The sequence below is a fragment of the Cupressus sempervirens genome, chromosome 9, assembly GCF_028749045.1.
Source record: "Cupressus sempervirens isolate cs-2001-9-10 chromosome 9, ASM2874904v1, whole genome shotgun sequence".
Classification (NCBI taxonomy): Eukaryota; Viridiplantae; Streptophyta; class Pinopsida; order Cupressales; family Cupressaceae; genus Cupressus; species Cupressus sempervirens.
The window spans coordinates 570,944,718-570,961,651 of record NC_143126.1 but is presented as its reverse complement, the minus strand read 5'-3'; the positions used below and the strand labels follow the sequence as shown (position 1 = coordinate 570,961,651).

General features: G+C 36.4%; 2 protein-coding genes across 8 annotated transcripts in view; both read left to right on the top strand.

Annotated features, from left to right (window-relative positions):
• The first annotated feature begins 1,622 nt into the window (after nt 1-1,622).
• LOC149539946 (glucose-1-phosphate adenylyltransferase large subunit 1-like) overlaps nt 1,623-16,934 on the top strand; it is a 180,541-nt gene continuing 165,229 nt past the window's right edge. For all 7 annotated transcript variants that reach the window (XR_016356324.1, XR_016356325.1, XM_089801160.1 and 4 more), the window contains exon 1: nt 1,623-2,064. Coding sequence is in view for 5 of the 7 variants with exons in the window: in XM_089801160.1 (XP_089657286.1) it covers nt 1,882-2,064 (183 nt within the window). In the remaining 2 variants the exon portion in view is untranslated. The remainder of the gene's footprint in view (nt 2,065-16,934) is intronic.
• LOC149539948 (uncharacterized) lies at nt 7,614-14,970 on the top strand. Its single transcript, XM_089801158.1, has 2 exons — nt 7,614-11,650; nt 11,684-14,970. Exon 1 carries the CDS (start codon nt 10,602-10,604, stop codon nt 11,349-11,351), a length of 750 nt encoding a protein of 249 aa, XP_089657284.1. The 5' UTR covers nt 7,614-10,601; the 3' UTR covers nt 11,352-11,650; nt 11,684-14,970.

The window sequence follows — 16,934 nt, the reverse complement described above, 5'->3', positions numbered from 1 at the left end:
TGCACTCAAACCATCAATATTTGCTATACTCATTGCTAATGATTAGGATATTATTATGTATAACTCTTTTTAACAAGCATAATACAATATCAAAAAAATTAAAAGTCAAATGCTTTAAAAAAAATCCACAAAGACATAATAGTAAACATATGATTTTCAGTATAGTAGTCGTTATAATTGAAAACTTAGATTTTGATAAAAAAAAAAAAATTTTGTGTGATATTTTAACTATTGAAAGAGATTCTACATTTTGTCTTGATCCAATTATTTATTGAAGACAACTCATAACATTTAGACAAGATTGTAGACATGATAAATAATAATAATTATATAACAATGTCTAATATTAAAATGTAATACTAATGCACTATTGTCTCACTCCTATTTGCTATTGATTAATGAACGATTTTGATTGCTTTCTTCTTTCTTGTACAACCACATGTCTATAAAAATATTGAGAACTCACCTTTATATACATATTTCTAAATTATAAATCAACCTCAAACATCAAATCAATACAAACACTTGCAAGTAATGGATTGGAAAAAATTAATTTAATAAATTTAAAATCAATATTTAAAAATAGATCAATCAACACTTTATAATTCACAATATAGTTAAATAAGAGAAGAGTACCATTAACATGCTCTAATAACCACACTTTCTATGCACACAACCTCAAATTACTAATTCGAAAGGAACACAAAAAATGATAGTGCATGTACTAATAGTTAGTCTTTTTTCATCTTTTTCGATTAGTAATTGAGATATTTGTGCTGTGCACTACAATTGAGACATTTATTTGCGAGTATTGACAATTTTGGGTGAATTTATTCATGAGTATTGACAATTTTGAGTGAATGGTTATTGGTGCATCTTTGAGTGGGTATCATACAAAACTTTGAAATAACAATTTTTAGACCCTTTGATGCTGGACAATTGATACAGGAGAAAGTGTGACTCGTATAAATGACACCCAAAAAAAAATCTAAATCCGACATATAATTTAGACTTTACAAACAAACAAAGTTAAAATAGCACATGTAGCAATAACTAGTCATTCTTTAATCTATATGCATACTATTGAGACATTTATACAGTACTATTGAGATATTTGCTCATAAGTATTGACAATTTTTCCATACAACATTTTAAAATGATTATTTTGGTTTGATCTATTGATACTCGACAATTTCTAAAGGAAAAAGATAAAACACATCATTTACGTATCTAAAAAATAACAAAAAAAATTGAAACTCGACATATAATTTAGACTTTACAAAAAATTTGCTAATGCTCCTCCTTACAACAATATCCGAACTTAACTATGATTTCATCCAAAAAGTAGACAACATGCATAGTTTATTTAAAGTTGACAAGATCAAAGCAAAATGTAGATTTCTTGGTTAAATCTGTATCAGAAAATTAGAAATGAAAAGAAATACAAAACTAAGGACGTTGCATGATTCCTTGATTCCCTAGACTGCTGCGGTCTCGTAGACATCATTCGTTCATATAAAAAAGGTACCCTTGAAGTGTGTCCCGAGGAAATCCCAAAAAAGTAGTCGAAAAAGGCGATCAGGGTTGCGTATAAAAAGGACAGGGACGCACTTTTCACCTCTGTAGAGCGCACGGTCTGTATCCAATTTTAAATGTGGCATGGGGACGATATAAGTTTTTTCTGCTGATTTAGTCCATTGTGGGTTAAATAAAAAATGCCGATCTGAATGCGGAGCTCAACGACGAAGATTGAAGGGTAGTTGTAAAGCCCTCGCTGAACTCGGCAGCTCAACATTTCATCATTTGCATATGCACTTGTAACTGATTCTACTGTATTCCAGTCAAACTCATCATTGAAATTGTACTTGGAAATTATATGAAATGGTAAGAGCGATCGGAGTGTCTGGGACAGTACCAGGTGTTCCTTCCCTGGGCTTCGAATCCAGTACCGGTCAGTCCAGGAAAGCTTTCCATCATGGCGCTGTGGTGCTACATTCCCGTTCATATTGTAAAAGAGGAATTTTTAGGGTGACAAATTCCATAGTTGGTCACGTTCACAATGAGGTTTGGTTCGCCTCTGCAGTCTATTTAAATATTTAATCTTGTCAATCCGAAAATACAGTATTATTCAGTAGCAGCTTTAATGTGATTCAGTAATGTAGATCCCATCCTTTCGAAGTTGATTCCCATATTTTACTTAAGAGTTAAAGTTCATATGGTATCGGTCTCTTCAAATTTTGTGGATGGATGATCGAACGAGCGAGGATTTTTAAGTCGTTGGAACAACCACATTCAAATTGTAACCTCTTTGATTAACAACCTTTCTCCATGAAAAAAAGCAGGTTCATATTGATCTTAGAAATAAATCGTATAAAATAACTATGTCTTTGTTCTGGAAAAAATGATAAGCAGCCTGCAAAACTCTACGAGTATAGAGTGTTTACAATTGAGATTGAACTCTGGGTGCTAGGTCTGATGATGCAATTTATAGCTTTTAGATTGCTTGTGCACATGGAATGGACTAAAGACGGGAGAATATAAAATTCATTAGTGCTTCAACAGTTGACACATTGTGGCTGTTTAGGCTGGGGAAGAGTCGCACGTGAAGTACAAGGTGCCTGCTATTTACTTTCAGCCATAAATTCATTCAGAGCATCATTTTGATTGGCTGATTTTTCTCAGAGTCAATTTGTTGACAACTTTTGGACTTTTTCAGAGCATCGCAAAGCACAAACTACCCTGAAGCTTTGCCGTGAGGCTTGCACTCTGGGGGCCCTGAGTTCTCATTACAAAATGCTTTTCTCCCATTTTTATATGCATGTCCAAAGAGATGGCACCATAAAAAACAGAGTAGGCTGACGATTTGCAGATTAAGACGGTCTTATTTGAGGAACAATTGCAGCCCTGCATAGCGCAGTACTAGGTCTGTAAGAGCAGCCAAGCCTCAATCACCGAGAAATCACCCAAGAGATAACTAAAAACTTAGTTACCAGGCAAACACAAACTCACTATAAGAGATAGGAGAGGAGTCAAGAAGTTGCCTCTGTTACACTTACGCCCCTCTGTTACACTTCTGCCTCTTCCACCGTCATGGATTGTCGTACATTAAAGTCCAAATGCCACTTTATATGTTCCTATATTCCTTTCATCTTCTTTTCATTATCGGATCAGTCTCTCTCCCTAGTTATTATAGGCTTTGCTTTTAATGTTAAAATAATGCCATAAAGGTGTGAATTGGCATACCCCACCTTGTCAAATCAGTTGCTGAAATGATAATAAATAGAAAGCACTGTGCACTATAAAGTGTATATTTCAAAATGTGGATTAAGTGGCACTCGCTATGTTTTAGAAACTTCAAGTATAGTAGATTTGAAGAAGAAATGAAGCTCAACACCTCCAAAAGTACACATTCATTGGTATATTTTGATCAAGCACTTCTGATATAAAGAGTTATTCTCTCGAATTACAATAGGCTAAGACCTTAAATTTTTTGTTTTGTGTGGCTAGGTCTTTTAAGCACAAAGAGGAGAACTGACATAACTTAAGAAGAGATGTGCATTGTACATGCATTGTTCAATTGTTGCTTCATAGGAACATTTGAGGGTGTCAACCAGTGGATGTCATAGGAACATTTGAGGGTGTCAAACTTTAGGATTTACATCCACTGGCGATAATTTTTGGATTCATTTTATAGCTATGTTACCCCAGGTTTCTCTAGGACAGGGGGATGTGGGGATGGGGAAACGGGTTTCTGGTACGGATTTTTTTCTTGGAGCAGAGGACGACAGGGGACGGCAGTGGGAACAGCTATATAAAAAGTAGGGAAAATTAAAAAATATAGAGGGAAATTTTAAATATTCATATAAAAACATGGATAACGCATGCTTATATAAATTATAGAACCTTAACATATAATGTTTGTATTAAATAATTTAACTTTAGAGTTCACATGAGAGTGGAAATCAAACAAATTATCAAAACTGAAACATTAATTTTATGGGACAGCCAAGGGAAAGGTTTCCGGAAGTTTCCGAGTTTCCGGGATGGGGGGATGTGGGGATGGGGTCAATTTTTGCCGGAAATGCGTCCCCGGGTAACATAGTTTTATAGCCAACAGGCCATGATAAGTAAAATGAAAACTATGGTTTGATGGAATCTTTACTGTTTTGTGGTGATCAATCATAAATAGAAAAGGAAAGAGTTAAAGATTGGCGCATAATACAAAACCATGAATATCGGATTCATATTTTTAGTACATTACATGGCTGTCTAAATTTGAATTTTCATGTCTTGTATAGATGAAATTGTAAAAACTTGAGTCCCTATACACACACACATACATATTTATAAACATATACGTGCACATGTTGTTGTAAAAACTTGAGTCCCTATATATATATATTATATATATATAGACACACACACATACATAGTTATAAACATATACATGCACATGTTGTTTCCTGCTGACCCTAAAAAATTGCTGCCAAACTATCATCCCCAAAGTGCACCTATAAATTATGTGTGGCATAATAAATATGTTGCAATTCAATGTTAAAACTTAGAACCGACAATCATTGGTATGTTTCCTCAAAATTGAGGGAACAAAAAATAGCTGTATTCTGATGTGTCATAGAATCTCTTTAAAGGCTACGAGACTTGTTTGTGTTCGAACTGATTCAACTTCCTTCATCCATTCTTGCCTTGAAGCTGGAGTGCCATATGGCTGTGTAGGTGTGAACAACTATATTAGCAAAACGGTCTGTAAATAGGATTTAGAAAGTTGCTTTGAGCAATAAAAGTTGTCACTTTTCATCCAAAGTTTGTTGAAGACTCAGAATTCTTTGAGAAGATAGCTTCAAAGCCAACAATCAGAATTAGTGATGAAGACGACTTTGGGGTCATTGAGAGCATCTAAAGAAAGCCAAATAATTGGGGAGCAAATGAAGAAATAGAGTGTTTTTGTAATCACGCTGACAGTTTCTGCAGCATTTGGGTCATGTAGGAGGCGATTTTGCAATTGCCTCAAAGATTTTCTAAATGTTAGTCTATTGAAGTGGCATCATTTTGCCAATTTGTCACATGGGTATGTTAATGGATATAGGTAGTTTCTGTTCCTCTTCCACATGATTGTTCAATATAATACATTTTTTAAATTTTAAATATAGAGTAAGCACCATACAATGACGAGTTCAGCAGCTCAGAGACTAGATCAGCTGATCTATCTTGAAAAACCCCAAGAAAACAGCAGTATATATTAAATAACAGCTGACACATGTATCAAGTTCTTAGCCTATGATAGCTGTATATACTATAACTAAATAAATAAATAATATTCCATATCGTAATTTCTGCTTTCATTATAATCGGCCTGGCTTAGATGCCCAAGAGGAGGAGAGACAAGTGACAGCTCCTCATCAGAACATACTTCCTCAGTTTCTGAATTTCTTTCACCAGCAAAGAAAATGTTTTTTTCTTCTCCATTTGCATTTTGTTACCTTTTCATTGTATTAGTTTTCGTTACTTTTTCTATTCGTTTTCATTGTATTGGTTTTGGAATTCCATCATTTGCTTATGGAAGGTAGGGTTAGTTTGGGTGTTGTACGACCATGTATGGCCATACCTCACCTCCTGCCTATTGTCTGTAATGAAGCCATATCCAAGAAGCTTCAGGAACTTGGTGTATGGAATTTCTATTGTCGCTGTAACCTACGAGTCAACATTAAAATATGTTAGTCTCTTATATGACTCTGTAAGCATCCTCATCACCCCATTAAAAATCTGTTCAATTCTTTCTTTCCAAATTGCCACAAAAGTTCATTAGTAAGAGAGAGTCAATATAAGTTATATATTTCGTTCGTGTTTCTTATATTGCCAGATAAAATTCTAAACAATTATTTTTTCATTGTTGGTATTCCAATTTGTTAAAACTTAAAATTATTACAAAACATAGTACCGAATTGGTTTGACAAATAAACAATCAAAGAAAATATGCCCAATGGAATCTGTCTTCTTTGCAAGTAAGTGAAATGACCCCTTTTTAGACAATTATCTTTTTCTAGAGGTAGCCTATGACTTTGGTTCCCATAGGCTAACATGGTGATCAAGGGACCCTTTTGAGGCTGTTCTATGGCTCTTCAGTTAACGTTTTGGTGCTTATTTCAGTATTCCTCAGCTCAGTGTCCTAATTCATTTTTGGTGTGCCTTCTTTAGATAATTCATAACAATTTTGATTAAGACTTACTATATTTAGTGTCACTTGTTTTCTTGCTTATACTTCCTATTTATAGTAAGTCACCAGAGTGGTTAGTTGGCATCATATTTGTATATGGAAAGCTGATATCGACACTTATCAAGGGTTTAATAATTTAAGTTAAATTATTAAAATTAAATCAATTTTAATTTAATAATATTAAATATATTAAATGACTATGATATGATGACATAAAGGGGGTTAAGTGTTTTTAAGTCGTTTTCATAAAGTGACTATGTTTTGGTTCCTAGGGAGTTATAAGGTTTCAATTAATTTAATAAAGTGTTTTATGGAGATAGGCATTTATGTAGGGAAATTAAAGGGGAGTATAAAAACTAATTCATAAAGTGACTTCATCTTAATTAAAGACAATGTAAGGGGTCACCTTATAATTGTTCCAATTTGCACGTGCATTTGAAAAATTAAAGAGGGAAAATTAAATGGCTTTTCCGAAAGGTTCCTTTGAGAATTATAAAACGGTTCATTTGGAGCTTATTTGTATATAGTTGACTTATTTTATTTCTTTATAAGACATCTAAGGATGGAAACCCTTGGAGTTTCTTGGTGGTTTGGATGAATGAATGAATGAATGAATGAATGAAAGATTTTAATAACATCCACGGGGCCAAAACAGTCTATGGGACCCGATGGAAACCCAAATCTATATTTGGCATGGATTCATCCATAATTCACCATTGTGCTTCATTATCAGATTGTAGGATGTTTCAAGAGGAAATCTAATTGGAGGTTTTGATAGGCAAGTTTCAAATTATTGAAAGGTTTTCTTATTTCAGAAGAAGAAGATGCCATTCTAGGGTCCCTTGTTTGAGAGTGCTGGAAATTGATGAGTACCGCACAGTGCAGTTTATCACTTGTTTGTTTGCACAACCGTAGATTGAAATCTGCATCAAAGGCTTGTAGAAGGAACAAGCATATATCACGCGAGTGTGGTTTGATCGAAGGAAAATTTGAGGGTTTAATGTGCAACTGCTTTTAAATGCTTTGGATTAGTACATGTTCTTGCTGCTATAGCATTCAGACTTGAAGCAGCATTCTTGGTGATGTTTTGTTCACTCTGCATCAGGGATTTAGGTGCTAAACTTGGCACCACTCCTAGGGGGGGTGATTTCAACATTGTTGTTTATTTTGCCATTATTTGGTATGTATATTTTCTACTGTATTAATCTGATTTCAGACTGCAGCATTATTGGACATGATTGTCATGTTTTTCCCTTGTTTGGGTGTACTTTCAGAATTCTTTATCCCGACTTATGGCAGCAGAGTTATCATCAGAATATCAAACTTGTGGTGTGCATTATTTGTTCATATATCATGTATCTCATGTTGTATTCATCTCTGATATTGAGTGGATCATTTGTTGTAATAATGTGATGTGTTTGATATTATTTATTAGCTGTTCTACTTGTCTGATCAATCTGAAAATAAAAAAAACGAACTCAGAAAAACAGGTCAGAATAAGGGTGGGATAATACAGTGAACACATGGCAGAATCAGAATCATGCTTTTTTATAAGGTAATCTTTGTAAGACCAGTAAACATCCGAAACACCTTCTTAGGCTCGAAAATGTTAGACCACATATGCTGAATATTTTTCTTGCAATAACATATTATCCACATCTATATTCCTAGAATGATTGATATGCTTAAAAACAGAGAAGTTATTAGCAAGAGTTTTATATGTGTTTTAGCTTTGGTATTACACAAGAAAGAGCTATCAGTCCATTTGAAGTCCTTAAATTGCTCATCTCTCCTACACAGGTGATTGGAGTGTTGAAACTCAGGCAGGCTTCTTTGAGAACCATCTAATTCCTCCAGTTATACTGAGAGATTGATATCTCATGCTCAGAGAAGACCGATCTAAAAGCTGGCCATTACAGAAAATGCCCTTGAAATAGTTAATACCAAGCATGGTCCACTTTTAGCAGGGAACCTTGCAACAAGGCAAGTTGCTTAGCTTTATATTTCAAAATTCATCATATAGATATTGCCCCAAAGACTTTATTTCTATCTTGAAAGAAGTTACAATTAGTGACCTTATCTTTGATAAGATCTCAAACTTTACATAAACTGTAGAAAACCTTAAACCGATTAGGGGTAACAACTTTCCTCCAAGTAAGGTCGGTTAGAGACAAATTTTCCAATTGTTTAGCACCCTTGAGTACAGAAAGAGCCATATTATTTCTAATCAACACTTTCAAGGCTCATTACACACAAGAGCCCTGAAGATCTACTTAGCTGCAAGAGCAATGCCTTGCCTTCTCAAGTCTTTAAGCCCTAGGCCTCCAATTTTTTTATTCACACATCAGCATTTCCTACTTTATAGAGTGCCTTTTCTTTTTGCATTTACCATCAGATCAAAGGAAAGTTCGATTTTTTTCTAAATGTTATCCATTTGGTAACTAGTAGTGACTTTAAGAAGATTATATCTTTTGGCAAACTTGGATTCTATCCCCTAGGGATAGAAATTGTCTGTTCCAAGCACCTAATTTCTTCTCTACTTTTAGTCTTGTTCCGAAGTCACACGTCCCTTAGGTTTGGGCTAATATCAAATGGAATCCCTAGGTACCTCACCTATTTTTGAGGTCCACCCCCCCCCCCCCCCCCCCAAATTTAGAAATCATATTTCTTGCATTAGTTTGGGGGAATCTCAGACCAGCCTAACATAATAGACTTAGCCTTAGATAGCTTAGCACCAAAAGGTTCAGCATACTTAATTATTCAATGAAAGATATATATCGATTATATAGACCATTGCTAGAGCTTCAAACTCAATAATAAATCTTCTAAAAATAAAAGTTTAAAATAAAGTGATAAATTGATGCAGGAGCATCTTGCATGGGAAAATTATTGAAAAAAAAAAAAAAAATCTGGAGGAGAGAGAAAGTGACAAAAATTAGAGGAAAAAAAAAAAAAAAAAAAAAAGAAAGGTAAAAAGGAGAAAAGAAAAGAAAAGAGGATTTTTATTTTCGAGGTGCATAGGTGGCATAATAGAAAAAATAAAAAATAAATGGTTGTCATTCCATTTATCGAGGTGTGTGGGTAGAATTCAAGAAAGTTATGAATATTGTAGAAAGTTGTAGATATTGTAGAAGGTTATGGAAGTTGTAGAAGGTTGTGGATATTGTGTAAGAGGAATTCTAGAAGGTTGTGGATAAGTCATGCATTGGGTGGTAAGTGCCTATTTAAGCAAGTTATATGAGCATTTCTAATCAAGCTCGAGGAGTAGAAGCTTTGGAAGGTGAAAGTGTCAAGGAGTGAAAGTTGTGGAAGGTGAAGCTTGAGAAGTAGAAGCTCGAAAAGGAGAAGCTCGAGAAGGAGTAGCTTGGGAAGGTGAAGCTTTGGAAGGAAAAACTTCAAGATGAGAAAGTTGGAAGGTGTGAAAGAGAAGGAGAAAGTGAAGAGTGAGTTTTCCTGAGTCTGTGGACAAAGCGCCGAATGTGAGGTAGTTTACAGCAGGATTGTGATGGAGTTGTGAATGTGTAGACAGAGTGCCGAATGTGAGGCAGTTTACACTTGGATCTTGGATAAGTTGGAGAAGAGCTAGTGACTGTGGTTTAGAAACAAGAAGGTTGCTTAGTGGCTTGCGAGCACAAGTTGAGATCTTGGAGGTTTCTACCAGAGTGTGGATCTGGACTAGCTTAGGTTTGGATTGGATCTTAAGAGATCTTGCATAAATGTTATTGTAATTAATATTGGATTTTCAAGTATAATAAAATTGTTTGAAGCATTTTGTCATCTCTTGTCTTCATATCGTGGCATTTGTGGTTAAGAGTTGGTAGGGTGGTGTGGCCCTTCATCAAGTGGTATCAGAGCAGTAACCCATCAAGTGGTATCTGAGTGTACCTTCATCAAGTGGTATCAGAGCAGTAACCCATCAAGTGGTATCTGAGTGTACCTTCATCAAGTGGTATCAGAGCAGTAACCCATCAAGTGGTATCTGAGTGTACCTTCATCAAGTGGTATCAGAGCAGGAGTTCCTGAGTGTACAAGCAGATCGCTGAAGAGTGAGGCAGTTTGTACTAGGACCTTGGTTGGGCGAAGTTTATCGGAGTGACAGTTGTTCCTGAGCGTGTAGACAGATCGCCGAAGCTGAGGCAGTTTGCACCAGGACCTTGGGAGGACATGTAGATTGATCGATGGAAGACTGAACTTGTTGAGGCATGATCGTAGAGAGCTTGTGGATTGCAAATCCGTTGTCCTAGACTTGTGATGTGGTTCCTGATTGTTCGTGCAAGGTGGCAGGTTGCGATCTAACTTGCAAACAATTTGGTTGTCACAAGGAGCGTGGGAAGGATTTGTTGCAGAGGGTCTACGAAGATCTTGGGAGATGGCCTCGAGAGGATTGGACCCTAAGATGATTGCGAAAATCCATGTTATAGTGGAGAGGAATTTTTCTAAGACGTTTGCTCGGTTGGATGCTAGATTGGCTGATCAAGCTAAGAAGGTCAAGGTGGAAGAGGATGGTTTTGGTGATCAATTTGTGAAGCCTGATGCAGAACCTGTAGAGCAAATAGAGGTTGTTGATGAAGATATTCCTAACCTTGTTGATGTTGGGACAGAGGTTGGTTTTCATGATCAGTTGGTTGAGTCTGACATGGAGACTGCAGAGCATTTGGTTGTGGATGATCTAGTTGATGTTGGTGGTGACTTGTTTGTTGTAGAGCACTTGGTCATGGATGATCCAGTTGTTGGAGGTGAGTTATGTATTGCAGAGCATCTTGTTGTGAGTAGTGAGGTTGTTGGTGTTGAGAGTTTGGCATGTATTGATGGTGATCTACATGTTGGTGCTGATATGGAGTTTGTTGTTGCTGATGCAGAGTTTGTTGCTACTGGTGTGGATTCATTAGTTGCTGATGTGAGTGAGGTTTTGTTGATGAAGCATTATGTGCAATTTATTCTTGGGGGTGAGCATGCTAATTGGATGGTTGAGATGCTGGTGTGGAAGATTTGCATGGTGGTTTTGTTGTCCCTGTTGAGGTGGAAGCTTTTGGTGAAGATGAAGATGGTGGTAGATCTTTGTTTTGTGGTGTCAAAGTGTGGGACACAGTTTTCTATCTACCAGGGGAGTCTGATGTAGGAGCATCTTGCATGGAAAAATTATTGAAAAAAAAAAAAAATTTGAAAAAAAAAAAAAATCTGGAGGAGAGAGAAAGTGACGAAAATTAGAGGAGAAATTTATAAAAAAAAAAAAAGGGAAAAAGGAGAAAAGAAAGGAAAAGAGGATTTTTATTTTCGAGGTGCATAGGTGGCATAATAGAAAAATAAAATAAAAATGGTTGTCATTCCATTTATCGAGGTGTGTGGGTAGAATTCAAGAAAGTTATGAATATTGTAGAAAGTTGTGGATATTGTAGAAGGTTATGGAAGTTGTAGAAGGTTGTGGATATTGTGTAGAAGGAATTCTAGAAGGTTGTGGATAAGTCATGCATTGGGTGGTAAGTGCCTATTTAAGCAAGGCATATGAGCATTTCTAATCAAGCTCGAGGAGTAGAAGCTTTGGAAGGTGAAAGCTTCAAGGAGTGAAAGTTGTGGAAGGTGAAGCTTGAGAAGTAGAAGCTCGAGAAGGAGTAGCTTGGGAAGGTGAAGCTTTGGAAGGAAAAGCTTCAAGGTGAGAAAGTTGGAAGGTGTGAAAGAGAAGGAGAAAGTGAAGAGTGAGTTTTCTTGAGTCTGCGGACAAAGCGCCGAATGTGAGGCAGTTTATAGCAGGATTGTGATGGAGTTGTGAGTGTGTAGACAGAGCGCCGAATGTGAGGCAGTTTACACTTGGATTTTGGATAAGTTGGAGAAGAGCTAGTGACTGCGGTTTAGAAACAAGGAGGTTGCTTAGTGGCTTGCGAGCACAAGTTGAGTTCTTGGAGGTTTCTACCAGAGTGTGGATCTAGACTAGCTTAGGTTTGGATTGGATCTTGAGAGATCTTGCATAAATGTTATTGTAATTAATATTGGATTTTCAAGTATAATAAAATTGTTTGAAGCATTTTGTCATCTCTTGTCTTCATATCGTGGCATTTGTGGTTAAGAGTTGGTAGGGTGGTATGGCCCTTCATCAAGTGGTATCAGAGCAGTACCCCATCAAGTGGTATCTGAGTGTACCTTCATCATAAATAAAACTCCTAAAAGAACATTAATAGAAGATTCCATAAAGCTAGCTAAAAATAACAAAATATTCTATTACCATTCCTTAATGGTCATTCTATCAACTACCCTATACAATATTCTAATACCCTCCCTTAATGGTCATGAAAAGTTGAAAATGACTACCTCATTGTGGAAGATGGAAGCAAGATCTAAGGGAAAATATGGTGAAATGATGACTTTCAGCATGCATGATAGAATAGAAAATGACTATACAGATTTGGGTGGACAATTTGGTAAGTACAAATGATGATTTACCTATGATCCAAATTTTGAGAAAAATTAGGGGACTCAATCCCGTTGGGCAACCCACTCTCAACTATTTCAGATCTAATGAAAGAGGCTTTGTACTCTCTTGATGCTCAGTCTATACTGATCCTGTGCAACTGCAACCTGTTTCCTGTACACAAAAAAGAGAGAAAATGTTGGGTTGAAAGGGGTTTGTGTAAGTCAAGCACTAGTTTAGGAATTAACCTTGAAATTGAAATGAAAATTAAGGCATGTTGATGTATAGCAAAGGTAACTTTGAGACTTGAAATGTCTTATATACCTTCTTGATGCAGTGCTCTTCAAATGCAATCACAAGTTTTGATGCAATTACATGACTCCACATGGTCTTGAAGGAAAATCATGAACACACTTGCACGAAGTATGTTTAAGCTTGCTATAATGTTAGATTTGAAGAAGGCCTTGAATGCTTGAGCTTGATGTGTGAATGAAATTTTGTGTATATATAGTTGAGGGCGGTAAATATTCTTTTATGTGTCTCCCTAGCATTTCAGGGTTTTGAATTTTAGAGCAAGCCAACACAGGCTTAGATTTACCGCTATCACAAGCTAACCCTTACGTGATTTAAATTTGGGAAGCAAATTTCCCAAAGTGATCTGCTCCCCCTAATGCAGGCCTAAATTGGGAATTGGGACCTAAGTTCTAGAATCTTGAGAAGAAGCCAAATTTTAGTCAAAATTGAGTTGGAATAATGGGTACAAGAGGTGATACATGTCTAAATAGGGCCAAGGAGGGTAAGAAATTGTATAGGAATGCAATTTGCAATGCTACGTTCTCTTTTTTGATCAACATAACTACTTGGAGATGCATTCTGTGGCTTTCATGGAGTGGAGTACTCTTCCCGCATAAAGAGTACTTATGTCTCCTATGTCTCCTAGTATAGAAGGAAAATCATGAACACATGCTTGCACGAAGTATGTTTAAGCTTGCCACAATGTCAGATTTGAAGAAGGCCTTTCAATGCTTAAGCTTGATGTGTGAATGGAATTTTGTGTATATACAATTGAGGGTGGTAAACTTTGTTTCATACCTTTGCTTAGCATCTTGAGGTGTAAATTTTAGATCAAGCCAACACTAGAGTAGATTGGTCAAAGTGATTTGCTGCCCCTAATGCAGGCCCAAATTAGGACATGAGATCCAAAATCCTAAGAAGAAGCCAAATTATAGTCAAAATCGAGGTGGAATAATGGGTGCGAGAGGCGATACATGCCTAAATAGGGCCGAGGAGAGCAAGAAATTACATAGGGATGCAATTTATGGCAATACAATCTCTTCTTTGATTTGCATAACTACTTGGAGATGCTTTCTATGGCTTTAATGGAGTGGACTACTCTTCTTGCATAAAGAGTACTTATGTCTCCTATGTCTCCCAGTTTAGAAGGAAAATCTTGAACACATGCTTACTCAAAGTATGTTTAAGCTTGCCACAATGTCAGATTTGAAGAAGGCCTATAATGCTTTAAAACTTGACTGCTTGAGCTTGATGTATGAATGAAATTTTGTGTATATACAATTGAGGGCGGTAAACTTGCTTTTATACCTCTCCCTAGCGTTTCAGGGTGTAAATTGTAGAGCAAGCCAATACGGGCTTAGATTTCCGGATCTCACAAGCTAACCATTATGTGATTTAAATTTGGGCCTTAATTGTTGGGAACAAATTGCCCAAAGTGATCTGCTCCCCTTAATGCACACCCAATTGGGACCTGAGATCTAGAATCTTGAGTAGCCAAATTTTAGTCGAAGTTGAGTTGGAATAATAGGTACGAGAGGGGATACATGCCCAAATAGGGTGAGGAGAGCAAGAAATTGCATAGGGGTGCAAGTTACAATGCTGCAATCTCCTCTTTGATTTACATCACTGCTTGGAGATTCATTATGCGGCTTTGATGGAGTGAATTGCTCTTCTTGGAATTCATTATGTGAATTCGCAAGGTGACTGGAAATGAATGTAACTAGATTGCTTTATCATCTTCCCCATTTTTTGTCTAGATTGTCTCACAAGTTTTATAGTGCCTTCATGAGAACCTTTGATCCATTGCTAGTAAATTTCGCAAACTTTTCCTTTGCTTGACTTGGGCTTGCCATGATTTCATTTTGATGCAAACCTAGTGCTTGAAATCTGCTTTCTAGGGAGTGCTGATTTCGATGTTCCATTGCCTCTCTTGCACTCTCAACCATGTAGGGATCCTTAACTGTTTCCTCAGCTTCAACTTTCCAATCACTTTCCTTGACTTCTTGTGGAAATTATCTCTTACTTTTCATATGAAATTTATCAAAACACTAAAAAAAATTCTCATCTTTACCTTTTTGCAAAGGCTTAAGAGCTTCCCCCTATGTGGATTTGTTTTCTCTTTTTATTATCCTCTTCTTTTTTGCTGTTTTGTGAGATTATCTTGGTCCATTATTTTCTTCTAGGAATAAAAGATTCAAGTATTAAATGTTTTAACCTTTTTTACTCGTCGCTTTGGTTGTCACAAGCCCAATTGGCTAAACCCGCTTGCTACTTTATTGCATTCTCTAGGAACATGGTTGAATTGGACCTCTTGGAACATATCTTGCAAACTTTGAATCTTCTCCAGCTCTCTTGCATTTTTAACAATTTATTTAATGTAATTCCTAAGGATTAGATAGTAAGCTAATGATAACCTTTAACTTAGATTCAATGTGGAGCTTTTGCCACCCATTTTGAGAGCCTCTTGCATCCTTTTTAAGCAGCTTGGATCTTTGCTAAATTATTAATTATACATGTCCCAAATTTTCAGTCAGGTTTAATTTGGAGCTTTTGACAACCAATTTTGAGAGCCTCTTGAATCCCTTAATAATTAGCTTTTATCTTTGCTGAATTATTAGTTATATCTCACAATTTTTCAAAAAAAAAAATGAAAGCTACAAATTTATCTAAACATCTACCACTGCCTCCCATATGAGCTTGACTTGGATCATCCTTTGAAGCATCATCTATATTCAACTTACCATAAATAGAAGGAGAAGTTGTCCAATGTAATGTCCCCACTTTTAGCAGCGTTTCGCAGTTGGCTTGGTCAGTTCACTATCGCAACTTTTGTGAGATGACAGTGGGATTTGAGAGTCTCAGTTGAATGAATTCAGCACATGTATGGATTCTGCCCATCGTGGATGCTAGAGGGAAGAATCAGAAACGGTTGAGAGTCACGTGGATATCTAGTTTGCAACTGGCACATTCTTGCATCATTGGAGCTTCACACTTGCATTTTAAATAGGTTCCATTTGTGAATAATTGCTTAATGTTCAGTAGGTGTTGTGAGTATTGACAATGTTAGTTGTGGAAATTGTCGATTTTGCAGTTTTTTGATATTTCAGTATTGTAGTTGCAACATTAATAACAGTTTGGTATTTACTCTATTATTGTAATTCTTGGCATATATCTAAAATAAATTATAATCCATTTGTAGAGCCCACAAGATCACAATTTAAATCAAAGTGGTATAAGAGTTACATGCCAAATGTTTGACAAAATGCCAAACTATTGAATTGTGAAATAAATTGATGTTAAATTAAGATATCACTTGTTGAGGGATATTACAGTGGTATGAGAACGGTTTCCTACCATCCTGTGGGGTAGGAAAATATTTATTGTTTCAGATCTGATGTTACATTTAGAGTGACCAGCACTCTAGCATTTTCTAGCCATGGACAGACATAGTTGGATTGGTAGTTTTGGAAGCTAGTGGAGTAGTGACGAACTTAGCAGCAAAATGAATGCTTTGCAGGAGAGTATGGGAAAACTTGAGCTTCATCAGTAGAGGTTGGCAACAAGCTTGACGGATCTAGAGGTGGTTGATAGGTCAACGAGGTATAGGGTTTCTGCTTTTAGGAGATTGACACTGAGGATGTAGGGATTCAGGGAAGAAGGCTTGAGTTCTCTCCAGTTGGCATTTAGGAGGCAACACCTTTCTCAGGTGGGATAAACAAGAACATAGAGCTATCTAGCTATGGTATTAGTGATTTAGGTGTTACAACAGAGTCATCGGATGTTGGTTTAGGCTCTAGCATTGTTGATTCACATCATGACATAGGGTAATGTGTGCAGAGTCAGGTGTCAATAGTTGAGATTTTATTAGGAGATGTGGATGTAGATAGTATGGACACATCTGATGATCCATTCGATGATGCTATGAGTTGCACTGGGTATGAAACCCGTTGCTAGTTATTGGGTGATGACTTTGAGGAGGTTTTGGATGGTTCCTAGGATTTGGAT

What these genes read in the sequence shown, in the direction of transcription:
- LOC149539948 (XM_089801158.1), top strand. Translation starts at nt 10,602, where the DNA reads ATGGCCTCGAGAGGATTGGACCCTAAGATGATTGCGAAAATCCATGTT.